The sequence below is a fragment of the Carassius carassius genome, chromosome 5 (assembly GCF_963082965.1).
Source record: "Carassius carassius chromosome 5, fCarCar2.1, whole genome shotgun sequence".
Lineage (NCBI taxonomy): Eukaryota > Metazoa > Chordata > Actinopteri > Cypriniformes > Cyprinidae > Carassius > Carassius carassius.
The window spans coordinates 40,186,038-40,211,689 of NC_081759.1; the positions used below are offsets into that span (position 1 = coordinate 40,186,038).

Genomic DNA, 25,652 nt, shown 5'->3' on the forward strand with positions numbered 1-25,652 from the left:
CCTACAAAATAAAGGACCCTAAATCAAACAAAATATACCAGTGCTCCAATAGCACAACAACTTAGATTAAACTCAAAACGGCTCCTACAACGGGGTTCATATAATTGTTAATATTATTACTAATATTAACATAATTATCACGAAGATGGTGATGAAGTATTATAATTATTGTTTGTTTACAAGCATGCGATAATATATGCATAACATTTATTGGACACGCCCACACAAGGTTTTATTAAAAAAGTTGTCTCTGATTGCTGTAAATGGTGCTTGTGGGCCATGCGTGTTTTCTCAAAACAGTGATGACATCCGTGAGATTGCGAGATTTCCACTGTCCAAAGTCTAACATGTCCAAAAATAAACTTGTGCGATGCTATATAAAATGCTATTTGTGTTGTTACGCAACCAGGCATAAAACTACAGAAACAGTAAAGGAAACAGTGCCTGAGACACAAAGTGAGAGAGATACGAAACAGTCTTGCGCTTCCTCCAAAATAGAAGACAGAAAACATCTTAATGTAGGTGGAGCTGAGACCACTTCCCTTTGATGAGAAAGTTACGCGTTTATCCTACTAGAGAGCGCAATTCTCACACGCTTCCGAGCTGTCATCATTCCATCAAGTCAGGGACCGTACAGCTTCTCCAAACGCGCGCGTTATACTCCCAAACCCTGGCGATTGTCCTCCTTCTTCACGGTTGTTTAAGTTTCAATCTGCTGTTTCCGCACAACTTGCCTTTTTTGTTTCGGAGAGCCCGAAGACACCGCGGATCTGCGCTCGCTTCAGCATGCGTTTGGCGCGCGGAGCGCACTCTTGGCGAGCTCTTCATCATCATCAGGCGCAGGGATGATGTTCAACTCATCGCGCTCGCTGGATTTCTTCTCGTTCTCTCGCCCTGAGGTCGCGTCGGAAGTTCTCAATGGTTCCTCACACTCATTCTACAACATCTCAGTGGCCATGTGGAACAAATCCTGCGGGGAGCAGCTGCTCGATTTCACCGCGTCGGAGAAGATCGTCATCGGAATGATGCTGGCCATCATCACCACCGTGACGGTGATTGGGAATATGCTGGTGGTGATCGCGGTGTGCGTCGTGAAGAAACTCAGACAGCCGTCCAACTATCTGCTGGTGTCTCTGGCCGTGGCGGATCTCTCCGTGGCTATCGTGGTGATGCCGTTCGTGATCGTGACGGACCTCACGGGAGGAAAGTGGCTTTTTGGAGAGGTCTTTTGTAACATCTTCATCGGCATGGATGTGATGTGCTGCACTGCATCCATCATGACTCTGTGCGTGATCAGTGTGGACAGGTGAGTAGCTTCTTCTTATCAAGTCGTTAAGGTGACGCTTTAAAACAAAGTGACTTTGGTCGAAGAACAATCCTCGTGGAGGAACCCGAGGGTCTTGAACACAATGGTGATGGATGCAACACATGATACCTGGGATTGGAACCTACAACCCATTTAGTATCAGTTTATCAACATATTGCATCTGCAAGCATAATAAAGTATAAAACATTTATTTATTTATCAAGCTGCATGGACTACACAAATCACAGGTTTTTTGACCCCACTGTGCATGTGTACAGGAAAGTGTAGGCTAATAAAGAATTACATTTTAGAGGAAATTGAGATTTATGCATCATCTGAAAGCTGAATAAATCATCTCTCCATTGATGTGTGGTTTGTTAGGAGGACAGTATTTGGCCGAGATACAACTATTTGAAAATCTGGAATCTGAGAGTGCAAAAATTTTGGGCATAAAAGAATAATCAATAATTTTGACCCAAACAATGTTTTTTGTTGTTGTTGTTGTTGTTTTTTTTTTGCTGGTTTTGTGCTCCATAGTAAATCTGCTGTTTGGCTGTTCGCTGCACATCAGATATCTATCCAATCATAAATGCTCCATGTTGTTGCTCATTTAATACGACTCCTCTGTTAAATAAGCATCAGACAGTACTAAACTGCTCTGGCATCTTCCTTCACTCGAATGTCAAGACGACTCTCTGGACGTATCCACCGCACAACAGAAATTAAGACTGACATCTGTGTGTCCACGCTCCAGACTGAGAACAGGGTCAACACACCTGCAGTCAGTCTCTCGAGTGACATCACGAGGGGGACGCTGACAGACCCTGATTTAGTTTGACACGTCTGAGGAGCTAGTGTCCTTCCTGTGGTTCTGCTGCTGGAGCGAGGTCCACTGGGTGAAATAAAGTGCTGTATTGATTGTGCAGTTTTCACTTTCACATATGGCTATAATAAAGTGTTATGTGATTGAACCGTTAATTCAGTCAGCCATCGATTTATATGTCAGAGTGGCATTGAACAAACGTGTTACAGCGCTCCTCTGTCTCTTCATTCTGACCTTCTTTTTAGTTCTCGAGAATGAAGCGGTGTGATCCGTCAGGTCGCTCTGCTCTGGATTTATTAAATGATGATTGTGCAGCTGCCATTTCATGATGAGATTACCCAGTCTTCACACTGATTGGCTATTAATTTAAAACGGATCTAGTATTTAATTAGGACATGTACCTGGATACACATGCCCTCTGAATGATATTGTATACGAATATATTTATTAGCATACGTTAAGGTACTTTCAGGCCTCTTTTTTCTCATAGTGTGAACCACGGATATCTATTAGTCCGAACCATGGAAGACAGGTGTAGTGTTTCAAAAACATTTTTTAATTTAGTGACATTAGTAGCACAACAATTTCAACTCAATTTTGCTTTTATGCTGATTTTAAGAGCATATGTTGCATAATTTTATAAAAACACCACCATGGCTCTTTAGGAATCTTTTAAGGCTCTTTTTTTATGCTCTTAAATTAATTTTACAGAAGCCAGCAGTGAAGGATATCTCCTTAACAGGAACTCAGTGTACAAGTATCCTACTTTTCACAAATGCATGACCTTTGATTCAGTGCACATAGATAATTTCAATAATGCATGTGCAAATACCTTGCTACTGCCTTATCCTCATTTGTCTTCAAAGTGAGGTCATCTTTAAGGACCATTTACTATGTTGTCAAAATCTTGAGGGGTTTTTCCAACAAGAAGGATGTTAACAGAAGAAGCATCTGGACTGTGTGCACTGGACAATCACAGTCCAAAGCGAGGAAAGACCTTTAACAGTAAGAGAAATTAGCTGGAGTTGAGGGAAAAGAGGCAGATGATTGACAAATTGAGTAATTTCAGACTGATAAGATCACAAGTGTTTATGCCTGATTTTAAAATCAACATTAAATCAAATAAATCAACACAAATCTGTTCCTACTGGACATGATTCATCATTGCACTCAAAATGTCATGTATAAATATATCTATAAACATTCTCTAAAATCTACTTTAATCTAGCAATAGATAAACATACAGTATTTGTCTGTTGAGGAGATGGAGAGCGAGCTCTGGGAGTGTGAGAAAAAGAAATCCACAATCATAAACAGAGAATGAAGGTTTCTCTAATGGGCTTGGTATTATCTCGTTAAATACATCACTATTATTTCTCCAATGGAAAAGACAAATCACTCTCGCACACAACCCACAAATACTCTATTAAGTAGTCCATGAGTGAGCTCAAGCTCGTCATCCATCTTAATGAGACGTAGACCTGACTCTTATTTATGTGCATGTTGTAGTTTCATCTCAGGGTGAAGTGACAGTGATGAAACATCTCGTTCTAGTTTAAGTGAATGCAATGCAATTTTTCATGGTAAACTCTAAAAATAGTTTAATCCAAAAGTATTGTTTAGTGTAAAACATGTTGAAGATTAGCAGATAGGCTGTCGGTTCACTAAATGAAAAGCCGTTTTGTCTAAAAAGCTGTTTATTCAGCGTAGTGAAGCCTTTCCTCCATTGACGTCCATTCAAAAAACAAAACAAAACAAAAACGTACTGCCAGACCGGAACAGTTATGCCTTTTGGCTAATGGTTGGAGGCTTGCCTACTAGTGGTTTTGTCTTTTTTCATGACGTGTGACTGGGTGATGTTCATGTAATATGCTAATGTGAATGCATGGCACTTCAAAAATCAAGTGTCAGATTTGTTGCATTATTAAAGAGGATACATCAAAAATAGAAGTAGCATGCATTTGCTTCAATACACTGAATGCATTCACAATACTATCTGCTGGATCATATTTTAGGGGTGTCTTGAATGCCCTATCATTCAAACGTTTGGGATTTTTTGAAAGAAATAACTTTTTTTTTCTTTTCAACTTTTTATTCAGTTTTTAAATAACATTTGACAGCATTGCTGGTTTTATTATATTTTTGTGCAACATACATGCAGTGCTGGGTAGTAATTGATTACATGTAGTCTGGATCATTTAATCTGATTATATAATTGTTATACAGATATTTGCAATGAGTCATCAACACTGAGTTCTCAGATGAAGTTCTCACGTGAAGATAAATAATATATTAAATGTTTTACTCTTCAAGTGTTTTTTTGTTTTACTTTTTATTTTAAAACTAGTTAATCATCAACATTTCTAGAGAAGGCTGATGCAAATTGTGTTTTTATGTTTCACTTTGTTTATTTTTATGGTAATGTGTCTGCACATTTATTCTTTGGAACTGTAAAGTGTTTTATGAAAAGTATAAAACTCTAAACACTTTTCAGCCCTTCTGTAAATGTAGTAAGTTTAGGACTTCAGTCTCCTTGTACTATCCTTGTTACATTGTCAAAGCCACATACAGTACATGCCCACATTATCTCTATTTTACTTGGTCACTTCAGGTCTGGTGCTCCTGTTGAGATTAATAAATTGTGATATCAATTATTCAAGTGAGTGACATTAATGATTAAACTCCAGCGTGAGTAGTAACTCTGTCCTTTGTGCAAGAACTAAAAAAAAGGCCTCGTATATGTTGGACAGGGGAGATGGGAAACGACAGATTCACATTAAAATTGCAAATGAGATGCATATGGTCTGGATGTCTGCTAGAATTAAAAATTAAAACGGACACAGATGTAGTTCAGGTTAAAAAAGCAGGTTTTCCCTGTGGTCCAGGAACTAGTCTCAGGTCTCTAGAGTTCTGGTGATTTCTCTTCTCGAGTGTTAGTGGCATGTGATGCTGTTTCTGCTCTTATGACCAGCTCGGTGGAGGCAAAACCCACCTGAGATCCACCTGTCAGTGTCAACCCAAGGGTCACTGATTTCCCCTTGTGCACGCAAAAGCAGAAAGAACAGGAGAAACAGTTACTGTGATTTTTTTCATAATAATATTTTATATATCCACTTAAGAGTATTGCATGCTCTTGAGTCAAGCTAGACATGCGCTCAAGCAAACATGCTCGAATCCCCAAAATGATTGGGTATCATCTTGCATAAAGATAAAATGTATTAAGTACCAAAATACTGCTGCTGTTGCTCTTTCAGTGTGTGAATTTAAAAGGTATACAATTAATGAAATGCCACAGGAACATACAATAATAAGCCTTTGTTTTTATCAAATCATGACGTCACATAAAATATAAAAAGGTGTAATAACTGACCCAGTTTAATAAAATAAATTAACTATTTTTTAATATAACTCTGATTGCATTCGTCTGAAAGAAGAAAGTCATATACACCTTGGATGGCTCGAGGATGAGTGATGTTGCATTCCAGGCAGGTTTTTGAGCTCGTAATCACTATTTCATACCACGACTAACGACTTTGTTCCGTTCCAGGCAAGTTACGCCAAACTTTCTCAGTGCAAGGAATTGTAACTAGATTATGTTTTTTTTATTGCAACGGTACAGTGACCTAAAATCGTTTTTTCAACGTGTGCCACTTGCATAAACTGCATCCGTAAGCAGTATTATCCGTAGGGGCTGCCATCGTTGTTTCGCGTGCTGTGTGACCTCGGAACTCGGAGTACATCGATCTAGAACGAGACACGATTTCAAGGGTGGGAGGTCACAAGTTTAATTGCCGTTCCTGTGCACTTTCATGGGTTTAAGACTCATAACCACAAGTTCATTCACCTAGAAAATAACAAATCCATCTTTAAAGGGACTATTTGAACAACAGTTTCATATACAGTACAGACCAAACGTTTGGAAACATTACTATTTTTAATGTTTTTGAAAGAAGTTTCTTCTGCTCATCAAGCCTGCATTTATTTAATCAAAAATACAGAAAAAACAGTAATATTGTGAAATATTATTACAACTTAAAATAATAGTTTTCTATTAGAATATACTTTAAAAAAAATATGTATTCCTGTGATGCATAGCTGAATTTTCAGCATCATTGCTCCAGCCTTCAGTGTCACATGTAACATCAGTCTATCACATGATCATTTAGAAATCATTCTAATATTCTGATTTATTATGAGTGTTGGAAACAGTTCTGCTGTCTAATATATATTTGATCAATAAAAGGTTAAAAAGAACTATTTATTCAAAATAAAAATAAAAATTCTAATAATATATTTTCTTTACTATCACTTTTTATCAATTTAACACATCCTTGCTGAATAAAAGTATTGATTTTATTAAAAAAAAAAAAAAACTGACCCCAAATTACTGACCAGTAGTGTATATTGTTATTACAAAATATTAATATTTTAAAAAATAGCTTCTTTTTTTTTTTTTTATTCATCAAAGTATCCTAAAAAAGTATCACATGTTCTGAAAAATATTAAGCAGCAGAACTGTTTCCAACTTTGATAATGAATCATCATATTAGAATGATTTCTAAAGGATCATGTGATAATGATCCTAAAAATTCAGCTTTGCATCACAGAAATAAATGATAATTTAAAGTATAATACATTTAAAAACAATTATTTTAAATTGTAATAATATATCACAATATTACTGTTTTTCTGTATTTTTGATCAAATAAATGCAGGCTTGATGAGCAGAAGAAACTTCTTTCAAAAACATTAAAAACAGTAATGTTTCCAAACTTTTGGTCTGTACTGTATATCACAAACACACAAGCACAGGTTTCTGTTTTTGAATCCTCTGATGCGTTCCTCAGTGCTTTTCCATTGTAAAGTTCATTACTCTATGTTACCAAATGAGGAATGAAACAAAGTAATTTTCTGTAATAAATGTCTTTCTAATTATACTGTAAGCTAGTTCACCATCTTGTTCACCATAGAAGTGACTACATCTAGTAATATAATAAGCTATAATAATCTCTCACATGTTATATGAAGAATAATAAACCATCACAAAAGCCATTATTTGTGCTTGTCTGGGATTTTTAATTCACTCGGAGAGAAGTAAACAGTTCTATCCGTCTTGCAGATGTCCTGAATTTCATTTGAATTAATTTTGCAACAAGATGCATGTGCAGTTGCAATAGATGTTAAAACGGCAAACTATTGCTTCAGTCTGAAATTAAGAGGTTATTTTGAGCTGGTTATAAGCTTGTTCATCACCAGATATTTTGCTCCATATGAGGTGAATATATAATGGGCTTATACTCGGTGGCAATGACTTTCATATAATTTCCATACTTGGGAATCATGCTAACAACCTCTGTGTAAAGATCTGTTTTGGATAGTCAAATCTTTTATTGCAGTTCTCTGCAAGCAGAGGCACATTTGCACAACCAATAATAACGAAGCAAGAATACTTTGATAAATGTGTCACATATCCATTTTTTTTATTTTTATAAAGATTATAAATAATTTGGTGGTTTTGTTTAAAAACTATTATTTTATTTTATTATTCATTATATTTGCACATTAATTTAATTTACTGAATAAATGCTTTATATTTAAAATTTTAAATGTAAGTCGACGTGAATTCAAAACCAACTCTATTTATCTTCTATTTATGTTTCTGGTCTAATTATGAACAGTGCTAAAGGAAAAATGCTTATATTTACAGAAGTTAGATTTATCGCAAGTATACTGCATTTCTCTAACAATGAGTTTTAAGTGAAGAGATCACCTAAAGAAACGTCTTCATATTGTTCTTGGAGACATGTCTAAACTCAATTAAAAGTTCAGTTAGTGCATTTTTATTACATTCATTTTTTGCAGCTGAAAATCGTTGTGAAGCCTTAGTTTTCACACACTGGCCCACCGTCTTATCTCGATTAAAATGATTGGAGACGGATCAATAAACTGTGATCTCTCACAAGTTATACGAGGCATTAACCATCACAAAAGCCATTATTTGTGCTTGTCTGAGACGAGACTTTCAGTCACATTGCAGATGTGCTGAATTACATATGAATTGATTTAGCAATATTATTGCACATCACAGTGGAAACTTCAGTTTCATTAATTGTTAGAACAAGCAAAAATAAAGAGTTTCTTCTTTTTAAGTCAGTTTTCATCACATGCTGATAGCATCTGAAATTAGAAAATAACAGAAACATTCAGCCAAAAACGTCATTTATTAAAACAGTTCTTTTTTTATATATATAGGGCCTTAATGAGATGAGAGAGCTATATATATATATATATATATATATATATATATATATATATATATATATATATATATATATATTCGACCTAATCGATTTGTACTTGAAAAAGTCAACTCGAACGATTTCGTGATTTCCATTTTTTATTTAACATATCAATTTAATAATTTTCCCTTTCCCCTTTAACACATACCTGAAATGACATAGTTATTTTAATAAGGAAATGTACTTCTTTGGAGAAAGATATAATTGCCCTCATATAAAGATTGTATTTTTATTTTTTTATGCCATTACATTATTGATTCAGCTGGGCTATGCAAATATTTGGTCATCCATTGGTCCATTAGAAACCCTATCTAGCATATAAAGACAGCTATATATTTTCATGAGAAAATAGAGTTAAATACAGATAATATTTTCCTTAGAAACCCTGTGTGCAATAAAGGCAATAATGGTCATTAAAACCATTATAGTCCACTTTAATAATAACAATTTTAATCATTTAATTACTGTATAATTCAATACATTTGCATACTAATTCATGGAATAATTTTTTAAATTACAATTGAAAATCCTAAACGATATATTTTGTAAATAAGATATATTTTTATGCATCTTATTTTAGGATTTAAATGGCAAGCAAATGCGATACATTGGAAACTGATTTGTTTTATATTTAATCTGCTTCAGTTATGGACTGGTTTGTAACTGTTCACAAAATAAAAAAGAAATAAAAATGTATTCATGCCACTTGTGCTGCACTAATCTCCACAACAATAGGTTTATTCTTCTCATAACAGATTTCATGTTTTCCATCTGTGCTGGTTTTTCTTCAGCTGGGAAGGTCATAAAAATGTATGTGGACTGGTTCTTGACATTAATGTCTTCAATCTGATGTGCAAAAGCTCAGAATAAATGACTAAAATATGAGGAAATGAGAACAAATAATCATGAAATAGAATTGGAATAGATGTCCACTGAATAAAAAGTGGCAAAAATAAAAAGGATAAACACTATGTGTGCTGTTCTGGTTAAGGGGAGAGGTTTAGTGTCATGTGTTATTCAGCATCAGGTGTGAAAAAAATAGTTTTTTCCGCCCACGTGGTCTGTTGTGAGGTCAATAGCAAATAAGTGGTCAGTAAGTGGTTAATAACTAAATGAATCAGGGTGTTTTGGACAGTAGCCACAATACCTTTTTTCATCTTTCATGGTAATCCTTTATAATTTTTAAAAAATAGCATGGCATCTTGGAGTGCAGTGTAATTTCTGTGGTCATTCTGTGGTCAAAACTTTGTATTTTTTATGGCTCTTAGAAGATTTGATGCTTACCGAGGCTGCATTAATTTGTAAAAAAAAAAAATAAAAAAATAAAAAAAAATATTAATAATATTGTGAAAAATACTTAGATTTTTAAATACATTTTTTATCATAATATATTTTAAAATGTAATTTAGTTCTGTGATGCAAAGCTGTATTTTCAGCATCATTCCTCCAGTCTCCAGTGACATATGACACTTTTGAAATAATTCTAATATGCTGATTCAGTGCTTAATAAAAAAATCTTATTATTATTAATGCTGAAAATAATGTGCTGCTTAATATTTAATTTTATAATATATTTTTGTAATAATTTTATGATTTTTTAAATATATTTTTACTGTAACTTTTGATAAATTGAATGCCGACTTGTCTAAATTATTTAACTTAAAAAATATATTAATACTGATCCCAAACTGTGAAACAGTAGTCTATATATACTGTATATACAGAAGACACCACAGTTCAAGAAAAAAAAAATGCTGCAATTATATTTGAGACATGTAAAGGGCACATTATGGGATGCATGAGTGAAACATGTTAAATCTGTATTTACATACAGTGGCATGATCAGATGTGTTAGCACAGAGGGTAAATGTGCATGCTTGTGTATGCATATAGGAATGCTGTACTCAACATTATATAATCTTTGATTATATAAACTAGCTAATTTTGTTTTTATACTTTTATTTACATTCTTGACACTTTCCTGCCAAATGACTCACTCATAAGGACCACATAATGTTTAAATAGCAATTAAACAGATTGGGTTGCTAAGGATGCAAGTCAAGTGCTTAGGCTAGAGATCTGGTGCAAATACAGGAACGCATAAACATAGAGCGTTGCATAATGTTGCTACAGTCCCCCCCTTCCCCACATAATCTCTGTAATATAATGACATCATTGTTTTTATTGTAATTGTACTTAACAATTAGTTTAAACCCGTGGATCCTACAGTGTGCAACATGTTTGTAATATGGTGAAATCTAAAAATGAATGTCATTGCATTTCTTTTCTTTACTGAAATCCTTCAATTTGCTAATGATTTGATAACAAAATGAGAGAAGTGGCTTTTTTACATGCTGTGCGACAAGTCAGAATTTGGTACCAACAAACACTGCACAGATGCCGGTCAAAGACATAACATCAAACAGTAATAATCCTTTCCGGTCGCACTGACACCATGAACAGTTGCCATTATGAATCACAAAGGTCATGTTTGCTCACATGCATTAGCAACAGATGTTCATGCTTCACATAAAAACAAACCATGGTGGTTGTCTGTGATACTGTACTTGCAGATTTGGTAGAAGAAGACTGTTTCATGTCTTGTGCTATTTTGGAAATTTGATTGTTCATCATCTTACACGATAAGTTTTGGAGAAAGTGCAGTGATAGCTAAATAAATCAACGGAGGAAATAGTAGGAGGAATATGTGGCCCTCCCAACATTGGCTTTATAAAGAAACTTATTACACATGCAAATCGGACACTGCATCATAATTTTACCTGTATGCAATTCTGGATTACTTGTGGATTATTGTGATGTTTTTATCAGATCTTATATTCTGACGGCACCCATTCACTACAGAGCATCCGTTGGTGAGCAAATCTTCATTTTTGGGGTAAACTATTCCCAAAAATGTCTTATCCATATGATACCACATGAAAAGACACGTAAGTCATATACCAATGAATTATGGTGTGGGAAAGCAAATTATTTTTCTGAAATATCAAAACGCGAGCAAACAAACAAAACAAAAGAGTTTAGTAGAACAAGGGAAACAACTAGATATTGACTTGGCCTTCCAAAGTGAATAGAACATGCTGCTAATGCACCTGAGGCTAAAAAAGAAAACGTGGCTTCACTCAGGAAATGAAATGGAGAAGTTAGTGGATAAAAACAGATATTTGGTAAATACAGAATCGAAAAGGGGAATTTATAAATAGCTTTAAAATCCCTAATGTTTATTAGACTGCTAAGTCAAGCAGTGTTGTGCATTTACAATGATCACGTGACACTGAAGACTGGAGGAATGATGCTGAAAATACAGCTGTGCATCACATGTTAGAATATATTCAATTGGAAAACAATATATACAGTATTACAGTTTTTGACATTATTTTTGATCAAATAAATGTCTTATTGGTGAGCATAAGAATCTTCTTTTTTTATCTTACTGACCACAAAATATTTTTACATTTATTTTAAAACTTATAATTTATTGCATTTTTGTTTCAAGAAATTGTCTTTTGGGACTCTTGTTTTGCGCACATGCAGTACAATTTAGACAAAAACAAAAGCAGTATCTTCTATCCCTCTATGGTATATATAGGCCTCTTTTTCTCAGTTTTAACACTTTTTTAACACTTTTTTTCTGGTTAGTATTTGTGTCAGAAATCCAGCTACTCAGGTTTGGAGGGCCCTAAACATGGCCAAAGCTGAACAACAATCATGTGTGTCAAGAGCTCTATAAAACCAGCAACAATGTTCATACAGTCTGCATTCAGATCAAATTCACACTCATCTCATGAAGCATTGTCCCTCCCTGACACATTTTTGAATCATGTGTATATGTGGGTGAATTCTTTACTGACACAATTTAATTATAACTTGCTGCCTTAACAGCAGTGTTGTGCATTTAAAGTCTATGAATGCGAAACAACAAGAGAAGAGAATAAATGAATATGTCATAATCCTTCCAGCAGACATGCACACAGATGTTAGTAGTAATGAATGAAGTATCGGCTCCCTCTGGAAATGAATGATCAATTGCAGTAATCCGTCATGTAAACCACATTTAATCATTTATTTAATGATAATGGATGTCATTAAAAGGCACTTATTTAAGTTTATATAGTGTATCGATTTTACCACAATGGCTGGTAAGTGCAGATAAAAACAGTATTAGATACTTGCACTATGATCATTTAACTAGTATTTTTTGGATTCAGCAACACAATGGAAACAAATAAAGATACTTTCTGATGGGAAGCACATCTTTCAGACATGCATGAGATTGTGAGTCTCTTATGTGATGTGTAGTTGACAAGCCACCATCAAGTGCTTTCATCAAAGCAGTTACAATAATAAAGTGTTTAGTTTTAAGGTTTTAATACGACAGATTCATTCGTTCCTTTTCATTAGAAGCCTGCTTATAATGCTAGTTAAGTCTATTTTTCCCCACTCTCTATATGACCTTCAGAAATAAATGGGCTGGTTATAATGCTTTACTTTACTATGTCTGTAAATAACATCCTCTTTGCCTTTGCTCACAAAGAGGCAGTGGGTTTCCTGTTGGGTCTAAAATAGTTTGCATTGTGAGTCTTGAACACTTGTTATGAGTTGTTGATGTTAATACTACGGTTCAAATTTTGTATCTATTTATTTTTTTAAAGAAATTAAGACTTTATGCATTAATGCATAAAATACCGCATTAAGAGTCAGTAAAGATTAAAGATTTATATTTTAAACAAATGCTGTTCTCTTGAACTTTATATATACAGTATGTTAAAATAAACATTAGAAAAATATTAAGCCACACAGCTGTTTTCAAAATTGATAATAATCAGAAATGTTTCTTGAGCAGCAAATCATCATATCAGAATCATGAATTCTGAAGATCACGTGACACTGAAGACTGGAGGAATGATGCTGAAAATACAGCTGTGCATCACACGTTAGAATATATTCAATTAGAAAACAATATATACAGTATTACAGTTTTTTACATTATTTTTGATCAAATAAATGCATTATTGGTGAGCATAAGAATCTTCTTTAAAAAAAAAATCTTACTGACCTGAAAATATTTTAAAATGTAACATTTGTTGCATTTTTGTTTTGCGCACATGCAGTACAATTTAGACAAAAATAAAAGCAGTATCTTCTATCCCTCTATGGTATCTATAGGCCTCTTTTTCTCAGTTTTAACACATTTTTTAACACTTTTTTAACACTTTTTTTCTGGTTAGTATTTGTGTCAGAAATCCAGCTACTCAGGTTTTGAGGGCCCTAAACATGGCCAAAGCTGAACAACAATCATGTGTGTCAAGAGCTCTATAAAACCAGCAACAATGTTCATACAGTCTGCATTCAGATCAAATTCACACTCATTTCTATTTTTCAGGGAGGGAAATATCTATGAAGCATTGTCCCTCCTTGATGCATTTTTTATCATGTGTATATGTGGGTGAATCCTTTACTGACACAATTTACTTATAACTTGCTGCCTTAACAAAGACCTCAGTGTTGTTGAATGGAATTGTTCTTCTAATAAACTGAAACTCCTTGAAAAACTATATTTATGTCAGTTTAGTTTAGTTGCTCAGGAAAGCAGTACGTACAAAATCTTTCACTATCAGTTTAAGTGTTTGTTTAGTCATACTCTGCATGCTTCAGGGACATCTGATTGTCCAAATGTTTGTTCAACCATTTCTATTCCAAATTAGGATAATTCAGTGTATTTAAACAGCCTGCTGTGTTTGGGATTTATCATTGAAATAAGTATATCACACTTCCCTGAAACATGCACGAATCGCATTATAGAGTTAAAAACAAACCAAATTGCATTTAAGCACACTTTTCGAGCAAACAAATAATTGTTTGCTGATGCCACTTGGTTTTATGTTTCATTATATAATGCAATTTATCACTTAAAATTAATTTGTTATTTTAAGCATGATCAAATGTATTTTGTTTCCAGACATATGTATGGCACATCCATAATAGCATTAATATATCATGTCTTGACTTGATCTTTAATCAAATAATTCACAGCAATGCGGCATAAAACGTATTTGCTGTTGCCTCTTGGTTTTGTTATATAATGCAAATTTGTTATTTTAAAGACTAAATTAATTTGTTTTTGAGCATGGCTTAAGTGTTTAAATATATTCTGAGGCACAGTGCCTCCGTGATATCATCAGTGTTTAATGTCTTTATGTGTATTAAAGCGTGCAATTTTATAATACAGATGTATTATGCGTTCATTGTCTGTCTGGAACAGCACTCAATGTTTAGGATGACAGCTGCTGCTTGTGTGCATATTAGCAGCACTAAGGAAATTTGTTCAGTTAATTATCCTAATAAATGAGGAGCTACTGGTGTTTGTCGCTAATAAACTCAGTAGAGCATGTGTCATCTGACATATTTAGAGAGCAATTACCCCTGAATCCTCATTGCAGAATGAAATGGGGGTTGGGGCTGTTTGGGTTGGGCTTATGAAGACAATAATAAATCTAAATAGAGCTGTATAAATATAGCTGCAGACGGCAATGGAGTGCTGATTTATTTCATGCCATTTTTGTTTTCATGACTTTCCCCCAAGGACCGCCAAGATGCGAGTGTTTTTTTTTTAGATACTGTCACAAAAGAACAAATTTGGCAATGCAGATGTGACATATTCTTCCTTCTAAGTTTTAATGTAATATTCTGGGTTCAATACATCTTGAGCTGTGTTTGCAGCATCTGTAGCTGTCAATACATTTGCATTTGTTCATTAAGCAGACACTTTTATCCAAAGCTACTGATTTTGATTCATCTATCAGTTTTTAAAAACCGCCCAAACTCAACGTTTGCAAAAATGCTCATACATTGCCAGTCTTTAGGGCAAGTAATATTTTTCCCGTATATGCTTATATGTACACTGTAAAAAATTACTGTGATTTTAACGGTAAAAAATGGTTCAAGGTCAAGAAGTGAAAAAAGTTTTTGTTGAAGTCGGTGGTAGAGTGTCTTTTGGTCCGACCAGCATAAATCCTCCTGTCAGCAGCATTATATGGAAACCAAGAAACGGTGAAACTGTTGTAAAAGCGAATGAATGGGATACTGAAGATGGCTTTTTCATCCCGAATAAGAAAGTCAAAGACATCACATCTCTTAATAAGGAGACTGGACAAATCACTATAACTGATTTAACTGTTGACTTTATACCATCGATACCAACCATAAAGAGGAGGAACAAAGGTTCAAATTTGACGTTTTGCCACCGGTCCGCAAACCTGTGATAAAAATAGAGAAGATTAAAGCTAACCCTGATGCTGTGTATTTAATATGTGAGTACAGTGAAACGATCATCTGGAAGAATTCTACTGGAGGCACACTGAAGGGTTCACCCCACTATCCGAATGGAGAACTTATCTAAGTTGAAAAACAAGGAAATCCAGATTTCTTCTACGCATGCACACTCGAGAATGCCTTGAGAAATAGCACCAGTGATCCGGTCTATAAAAGAGAAATTTTTTTAAAGAGAGTGGACTTTGGTGGATAGCTCTCATCATCATCCCGGACGAGCCCCCAGCTGTAAGAATAAATTGAATATTCTTGCCTTCGAGATCGCAAATATAATTTTGGTTCAGGTTGGGTTATCTGAGCAGAGAAGAGCAGGTACCCGGGATCAAAGAATGAGTCACACAAATGGTGCAGTTCATTCTAAGCTCAACTTTATTGTACAAGGGGTGTCACTTTTATAGGGAAATGAGGCAATGGAATGTCTGGCAAATAACAGATGAACAAGCATAAAACACTGTATTGAGTAATCAGATATCATGAAAATAGAATAAAGTTCAAATGAGCACATCATACTTTTCATCACACAATGTCCTTTATCACAAGATGTTCACGTGTACGAGTAGAATCTCACAAACGGTAAACTGGCGTTCCCAGAATTCTCTCCGTTGCATTTCAAATTTTGTTTGAGTTTGATGTTTTTTCTTTGAAATAACTATGTTTCTTCTTTTTTTCATATCTGTTATGTTTATTAGGGTTGTATGTTACATATAATGTTGTAAATTAAAATTTTTTTTGCTTGTGATGGGCTTGGTCCATCACGTGACTTTCTATGAAATTACGGTATTTAACTGTAAATTTAAGGTAAAGCCGTAACACCCACATTTTTACAGTAGAATTCTGTCAACCCCAGATTCCTTTTTTTTACCGTACATTTTACGGATATTTTTTTACAGTATATGTGTGTGTGTGTGTGTGTGTTCATGTTGTTTATGAGGACACAAATTTGTATAACGACATGGGTATGACATAGGTATTACAAGGAGAAGGTGATTTATGAAGACATTTTCAGTGTCCCCATAATTCAAAAGATTTACAAATCATCCAGATTTGGACATCCGTGTGTGTGTGTGTGTGTGTGTGTGTGTGTGTGTGTGTGTGTGTGTGTGTGTGTGTGTGTGAACATCTATAATGCAATTAGGTAACAGTCTAATTAAAAAGAAAAGTTTTCTTGACTTTTTCTTGCCAACAATGTGACAAAAAAATAAATAAATAAAAACCACCCTCATGAATTCCATCAGTAATGCATAACTGATTAAATGTATACAAATGAAGTTGACAATAATAAATGTAGATAATGAAAAAGTTAATCGGCCTTGAACTGAAGCTTAACCCAGTGAGGTGTTCAGGCAATTTTGTATGAAAGAACTAAATTCCTTTCACAGCAACAACAAAATCATGCTGACAAACAGCATAGACTGAGAGAAGAATTGAAACTCTTTTCTCTGTAATCGACAGCAGAAATCGACGCTAGAATTGTGGTCCTTCCAATGGACGTCTGAGTTCACTAAACACGTGAAGCCTCTGATATATCCTATCGCTTAAATGCGGCTTCACTCTACTCCGATAATACTCACTCTTTAAAATATCAGGCTTTGTGAAAAGGGTCAATCTGTTGACGAGTTCAAACCCCGGTCGACGTCACTAAATGGTTTCAAATTCACTTTACGCAGCTGTCATACGACAGCGTTTCTTTTATTCATTTGATGAATGTTCGGCAAGAAACAAAGTCCATCACAAGTGCTTAGATTCTTCTAAAATTGTAGCTCTATTGCTTTTAAGCCTAAGGTTATGTACATGTTCAGCGAGAGACAATATGAAGGCAGTTAACGGTGTGTACAAGCAGTAATTGAATCTGGCAGTGTTTGCCAACTGTGTCCATTACAAAAAACAGCAACAGCTTCCCTTAAGGATGCTTTTAAAAATAGAGATCTTTTTATATTCAGTTTCTCTCAGACAGCATGGGATTAAACTGAAGTAAATCTTCTTTTAATCCAGTTAAATCACTGACACGATGTCTCAAATTTGTCAAGTCTGCAATCAGAAGTTTTTAAAAAATACAGTAAGTACATAACAATATTCTGATATGTTATCACAATATAAAATACATCTATTTATGGTGAAAAAAATGAAAAACTTAAAACATTAAAAAATTAAAACAACAACATTTATTTGAAAAATAAATGTTTTGAATTTACTATAAATGCACTTTGTTTTAAATAATTTTAGGTGTCTTTACTGTCACTATTGATCAGTTTAATTCACCCATGCTGAATAAAAGTATCTATTTCTAAAAAAAAAATTAAAAAAAATGATGCGTCTATAAATAGATTTCTATGTGAAATGAATCTGCTGCTTTAATACAAAAATATAAACTCAAGTGGAGAAGTTGAACCTACTTGTTTTCAGATAAATATTGTCCTCCTTATTTATAATCTGAAAATAGCCACAGGTTTTGTCCCTGACCTAAAAAAAAATACTAGCTGTAGCCTGGACAGAAACCAAACATGGCACTAAAGCTCCTTGGATTTGTATATAAATTACTGAAAAATACACAGTGAGAGAATGAGGAAGAAAGACTGGGATAAAGAGAAAGAATACAAATGTCATGAAATACTTTAGCAATGTTCATAGAGAGGGAGTGTGTGAGAGAGAGTATCTTAAGAAAAACATTGCTGTAGATTTATTTTATTTATTTTTATCCTTTGAAACACCAGAACAAGCGGTGGTGCCGTCTTCCATCAAGCCTCTGCAATCCTCAGCTTTTAGGCTCGTTTGAGATGCCAGAAGACTGGTGTTGAATGTAGACGGGAGTCAAAAACGAGCTGTCAGACCGGACAATTCTCACTTCCTATAGTGGAATATATATATATATATATAAGTAAGCAAAAGCAGAGATCCTCTATCTTTATATATAGTGCAGTCACTGTGTATTTGGCACGAAATGCATCATGCATGTGCACAGTGCAACATCACTGTAATGCATCACATTAATTTGTTAAAAAAAAAGCACAATAACATGCATTAAAAGTGGCATTTAAAGTGAGTTTGTGTGAAGAAGAGAGGAAGAGGAAGATGAAGGAGCAGTGGCCGCTCTTAAAGACTTTGCTTGATTGCTATCCGTCCTCTGTATGTCACTCTTCATCAGTTCATTCAGAGACAGACCTGTGTGCATTTCTCTGTCATGTCTCGTCCTCCATTAACCCAGTTTCTCAACCACTCTAGCCTGGACTTTACTCTTTCTATCTCAAAGGGAGACTTTACAACAAACTATACTGTAAGTGCTGGCTTAATATTATAAGAGAATCAAGAGAAACGGCAAATAGCTTGATAAATCTATCTATCAAAACTTTAAATATTTTTATCAATATTTCTCAGTATGTTATGTATGACAGCACATTTTCGAGTGCTTTTAAAGAGCTGCGAAGGAGATGTTCTTTTTTTCCCCTTTCTTTTTTTGGGCATTGTGTTTGGTTCGTCTAAAAAGCAGTATTGACTTTCATATTTTGAATATTTCGCCGTCTGCTGTGCCAGACACAAAAAGATGAATGGTGCTTTTAAAAACGAGCCCCAAAAAGATTCAGAAAACATAGAGATCACTTAATTATGGTGGAACTGAAAAATCCTCTTCATTAACCCTGCCTTACCGTCTATCCAAGACCACACAATAGGCCCCAAGACAAACAAAATCAGAGTACTAGAGTTGAAGAGAGAAAAAAGAAGAGTCAGGAGTTTTCTAGAAGCGCTCTCACTCTTCACTAGACATGCATTAATATCTAAAAATATATAATGATGACACAACATAATATAACACATCTATCATGGCTATTTTTAGTGTACTTTCTCCAGCGGCTCCCATGATTACTATATCACACTGACATGTACAGTAGATGCTTTTGAAAAGTCAAAAGCATAGATGTAATTTAAATGGATGTGATTTAAATTTAAATACATCCTTTTTAAATGGATGTAATTTAAAATAATGCAAGCTGAAAAAAGTTTGATGCAAAGTTGAAGAGTTCAGATTCTTTGTATGAAAAAAATCTGGCATGTCAGTTGAATGTTATGTTATAGGAAATAACCGCACTGCCAAAAACTGGCAACGGTGCACTAAATGTTTACCACATTAAAGGAATAGTTAAGCCAAAAATAAAAAAGTAGATAATGCGTAAATATCCACAGACTAAATCCAAGATGTAGGTTAAATCGATAACTTATGTATAATAAATATAAGTATGGATAGCGGGTATTTCACATGTTTTATTGCACAGTAGGGGGACCATTTAACTGTTTGTGAGGTAGATGGCCTGAGGATAGAAGCTTTTTCTATGATCTGCCTGTTTTGGTGCTCAGAGCTCTGTAGCGCTGACCAGTTGGCAACAGTTTGAAGAGAAAGAGTACATAGTGTGAGGGGTCCTGAAAGATTTTGCCAGACTTTTGCTCACTCTGGATGAGTACGGTTCTTGCAGACTAGGTAGGGTTGTACCAATGATTCACACTGAACCAGACAGCTGTTGAAGAGGATGCATTCAATGATGGTTGAGTAGAACTGTTTCAGCAGCTCCTTTGGTAGGTTGAACTTCTATGTGATTGTCCCACTTCAGTTCCTGAGAGATGGTAGTGCCCAGGAACCTGAATGCCAAGGGTTCCTCGTAAAGTCCACGATCATCTCTACTGTTTTGAGCATGTTCAGTTCCAGGTTGTTAAGACAGCCGCTCAACCTCTTGTCTGTAAGCAGACTCATCACAGTCCTGAATGAGGCCGATAAGTGTGGTGTCATCTGTGAACTTAGGGAGTTTGACAGAGGGGTCAGTAGGGGTACAGTCATTGGTATACAGGGAGAAGAGCAGCGGGGAGAGAACATATCCCTGGGGGGCGCCAGTGCTGATGGAACATAGTTTCCAGGGCCAGAATTAAAATATATGTGACTCAGATTTGGACAAGTTCTTCTTTATTTATTAATAGTTTTTTTTTTGTCATTGCTGACATGCGGCCTTCGTCTGGCTTGCTTGTGGCCACCCAAATGCCAGTATGTGGGCTGGGTCAATGTGTTAGATCTGGACCAGATCTGGGCCAGAATTCAAATCAATGTGGCCCAGATTTGGACCAGTTCTGCTTTATTTGGTTTATTCATGGCCAACATTAGGCATTAATTTGGCTTGCTTGTGGCCCAAACATGAAGGGACTACCCAAGTGGCATCATTCATGCGGTATGTGGGCCACATGAAGGTGTCAGGTGTGGGCTTGATCTGGTCTTCAGAGATATTGCAATCTGGGCTGGATGCGAGTTCTTTTTCAGCACATTTTCATGTAAGGTGAATTATTTGCACCTAAAGAAATCAATGAACCAGTTAACAAACATGTTTTTTTATGTATATTCACATGAGATCCATATAGCCTGATCTTCTTCTAGCCTTATTTGCTCCTTCAGTGGACCTCATACGTCTCTCAAAAGCCTTTTTTTATTTTCATTTTGACGTGGAAAATTGAACATGTTGTTCAAAGGATTACATGGAAAGGTCAAACTGCATTTTCCATATGACCTAGAAACATGATTAAAATTATTCTAGCCTTGGTATCCCCTTTGCCCTCAGCATTATTACATAAATAATGGCTATGTTATTTACATGACCCACGGACCTCTACCTCTGGGAATCATAAACCAATGGGTGTTTGACAGCTAAGCTGCTTAAAGGGAAGTTGGAATCATTTACTTTATGCAGCTGATGGGGCCGGAGCTGGTGCCATGGAGAATCAGATCTGTATGCTGGAGCTGTCACTGCATATGAAGCATATAGTGCTCCAGGAATTTTATTTCAATGTTGTACATGTCTTTACTCTATCATATCACTGGTTTAATTTACACTACTTGTGTAGTGAGGAGTAATGTCAAACACATCATATAAAACCACAGGGCAAAATGTCAAAGATAGTAACTGGACTTTAGCCAACAAACTCGTAGTGTCAATTACAATCTGTGTTTAGGTTTGCAAAGTGTTCATATATTTTGTTGCATAGGAAATGAACGTAAAATGGTAAAAAGGAGACTACATGGGAAATTAAGAGATTCATTTATTTAGTGAAATGTATTAGATTATTTAGATTTTCTGTTCATTACGATACATAGCTTTGTCATGGACAATGGTGAATATAAGGAAATATCTGCCAGCTGAATGCCACAATTGACCAACAAGAATATTCCATAGAGCTGTGTAATAAATGAAAATATTCCATTCCTGGATGTGATGAATCCTTCATTTAGTGACTGATTCAGTTTGGCTTTTTTAAATGATTCATTAAAAGGATTTTCTCGAAAGAGTAATTTATCTACAGTAACTTATCGAAAAGACTTGATTTATTTTCAATTGATTGACTCAAAGGAACTGTTCATGAATTGGACTCCACAGGAACAAATGAGTCTAATGAATTGGTTATTTTAGTGAATCAAAACACACAAAACACATACCTGCATTTGGCATTATTGAACTTTTTTATTTAACTGATTAATGTTTGGTTATAAATCACTGTTGTTTACCATTTCTAAGTCACTTTAAATAAAAGCGTCTTCTAAATGATATGCACATGGTCATCTTGTGCCATATCCAGTATCATATCTGGACTTATACTGTGTACAGCTCTGTTGTGCTTCATTGGTTTCAGTACGACCCCAGCAATACTGCACAGAGATTACATTTAGATCTTTACGGTAAGCACGTTCTTGCATAAGTGGCTCCTGGGGGCAGGGGTCATGGGAATGAGAATCATTCATCAATCCTTCAAGAGTTGTAATCGTCTTTTTAAATGTGGTTCTTTAACCACAACAGATGCAATGGCGGCATCAAGGTCAATTTCCTCAGCAGCAGAAGTGGCAAGAGTATAATTGATCTCTTTTTGCTTCATGCATTTTTCTCAAGTCCACCGTTTCTGCTCATCAACTCGGCTCAAGTGGGTGCTGATTGGTTTAGACAAGAACTGCTCAGACAAACACTATTTGTGCCTCCCTCTCATCGTGCTTGTAATATGCCCCTGATGTGAACTTAATTTCTTTAAAATGCTCAATGTCTTGCTTCAATCTGATTTGCCTCTCAATTATCTTGTAGAGTACCACCTATTGTTTTATTGAGCAGAATTGTTGAATAACAAGCTTGAGGTGAATTCATGCATCTGCAGTACATAATGATGTTCTTCATTGGGATCTGTGATTCTGTTTGATATCCATGAAACCGTTTGCACACAAGCTTCTATATAATGGAAGAAGGTTATTTAGACTTGTTCTTCATACTAAGAAAAAAAAAGGTTCTTATAATAACTGTTTCACGAAAGGTTCTTTAATTGTTAAAGTTAAAAATGTTGTCATTATTTACTCACCGTCATGTTATTCCAAACCAGCTTCTGTTGAACACAAAAAGAGATGTTGAAATGAAAGTATAAGTTGTTAGTCAATGACAATTTTTTCCACTGACTTTCAAATTTCTAATTTAATTGGTATGTACATTTTCTGCATCACAGTCACATATACATGCAAACAGATTGAGGTTTGAAAGCTGTGTTGAAGAAAAAGATTAACGTTGAATTGATTTAAATTTAAATGGAATATAACAGTTATACTATTGTAAACTATTATAATCGTTTATAATAGTTATTTTTTTGTTTTGTTTTGGTTAGTAATTGTAGAACTTATTTCATTTAGTTTCCAAGGCAAATTTGAATTTAAGAGTATAGTTCACCCAACGAAATGAAAAAGTGATGTTTATCTGCTTACCCCCAGGACATCCAAGATGTAGGTGACTTTATTTCTTCGGTAAAACACAAACCAAGATTTTTAAGTCAAACCCGCTGCAGTCTATCAATCTTATAATGGAAGTGGATGGGAATCAAGGCTAAAACATACAATAAAACAAACAAAAAAAAACATAGACAAGCAAAACCAAATCAAACCCTGCGGCTTGTGATGATACATTGATGTGTAAAGACACAAAACGATCAGTCTGTGCAAGAAACTGAACAGTATTTAGATAATTTTTTACCTCTGATTCACGCAATGTCCTAACTGTTCGAACTCTCCTGAGCACGTCGTTTTGTGCGTGTTCTCAGCAGCAGGTGTGTGAGGCATCTTCTTCTTCTTGCTTTATGGCAGATCACAGACTTATATGTGCATTACCGCCACCTATCTCTCAAGTGGACAATTGCCACTTCTAATTGAGATTGTAGATTCAATGCTCCATTTAGTCCATCAGAGGTCAAAAATTATATACTGTAAATACTTTTAAGTTTCTTGCACAGACCAATCGTTTTGTGTTTTTACACATTAGTGTATCGTCACGAGCCGCAGGGTTTAATTTGGCTTTGTTTGTGTATGTTTAAATCTATGTGTTAGCCATGATTCCCATCCACTTACATTTTAAGAGTGATAGATTGCAATGGTTTGACTTAAAAATCTTGCTTTGTGTTCTACTGAAGAACTAAAGTCATCTTGGATGCCCTGGGGGTAGGCAGATAAACATCAACATTTTCATTTCGTTGGATGAACTATCCCTTTAATATTTGTTTGATTTTCAGCTTTATTTCAGTTAATATAATTGTTTTAGTTAAAGACAACCACAGTGGGAAAGACGTGAGAAATGATGACAATGATTTAGCAAATTCATTTGGCAATGCTAGTATTCAGGAATCTTAAACCTCAGCTTTATTCTAATTCACAATCTTATCAAAATGTCTTATAGCTATTTGTTTGATTGCAGGTATCTTGGCATCACCCGCCCTTTGACTTACCCTGCTCGACAAAACGGCCAGCTGATGGCAAAGATGATCTTTGGTGTGTGGCTCGTGTCGGCCTCGATCACCCTGCCGCCATTCTGTGGCTGGGCCAAGAACATTAACACAGCTGGCGTTTGTCTAATCAGTCAGGACTTCGGCTACACCATCTACTCCACTGCCGTGGCCTTCTACATCCCAATGATTGTCATGCTCTGCATGTACTACAAGATCTTCAAGGCCGCCAGGAAAAGCTGTGCCAAGCATCGTTTCACCAACTTCTCCCGTCGGGATCGTCTGGAGACCGTCGCCAGTGAGGCTCTCAGGATGCAAGGCCTAAAACCCCAACACACGCCTGGCGTGGCAGAGGAGTGCGCTGCTCTTTCACGCTTTCTCAGCCGCGAGCGACACAATATCTCCATCTTTAAGCGAGAGCAGAAAGCAGCTACGACATTGGGTGTGATAGTTGGAGTTTTTGGCACTTGTTGGCTGCCGTTTTTTATTCTCTCTACAGCGAGACCATTTATATGCGGGGTCAAGTGTAGTTGCATACCTATTTGGCTGGAGAGGACGCTGCTGTGGTTTGGATATGCCAACTCGCTTATGAACCCCTTCATTTATGCTTTCTTCAACCGGGACCTGCGCTCCACATATAGAGACCTGCTCCGCTGCAGGTACAGGAACATAAACCGCAGACTGTCGGCTGTAGGTGTGCATGAAGCACTGAAGGTATAAAAGAATGTGGTTGTCCTGGATTTGGTTTACACACAGTTCAGACAGCACTGAATCACGGTCAATCGAGTAAGAAGCCGAACAATGCATCCACTTATGGGATTTTTGTAGGGATGGTGTGAACAAAAGACAGAACCACAGCCTCATACTTAATCAGAACACTCATATTTGGTCAAATTCAGCACTGAGTGTTGAGACATGTGAGAAAAACTTCCATGAATTCATTTAAAACAATCATCTAAACCTATGAAAATACTAAATAATATATTGATATATTTGATGTTTTTCTTTAAATGTTATATACATAACATTACTGTTAAAAAGTTTATATATATTCTTTTGAAAATTCAAATAATCAAAATACTGGGAAATAAAAGCCAAATATATAAGAAGCACA

The 25,652-nt window shown here is 35.4% G+C and overlaps 1 protein-coding gene across 1 annotated transcript; it reads left to right on the top strand.

Annotated features, from left to right (window-relative positions):
- The first annotated feature begins 604 nt into the window (after positions 1 to 604).
- Positions 605 to 25,357, top strand: LOC132140476 (5-hydroxytryptamine receptor 7-like). The gene is made up of 2 exons (XM_059549257.1): positions 605 to 1,306; positions 24,511 to 25,357. Exons 1-2 carry the CDS (start codon positions 846 to 848, stop codon positions 25,256 to 25,258), a joined length of 1,209 nt encoding a protein of 402 aa, XP_059405240.1. The 5' UTR covers positions 605 to 845; the 3' UTR covers positions 25,259 to 25,357.
- Positions 25,358 to 25,652: the final 295 nt, after the last annotated feature.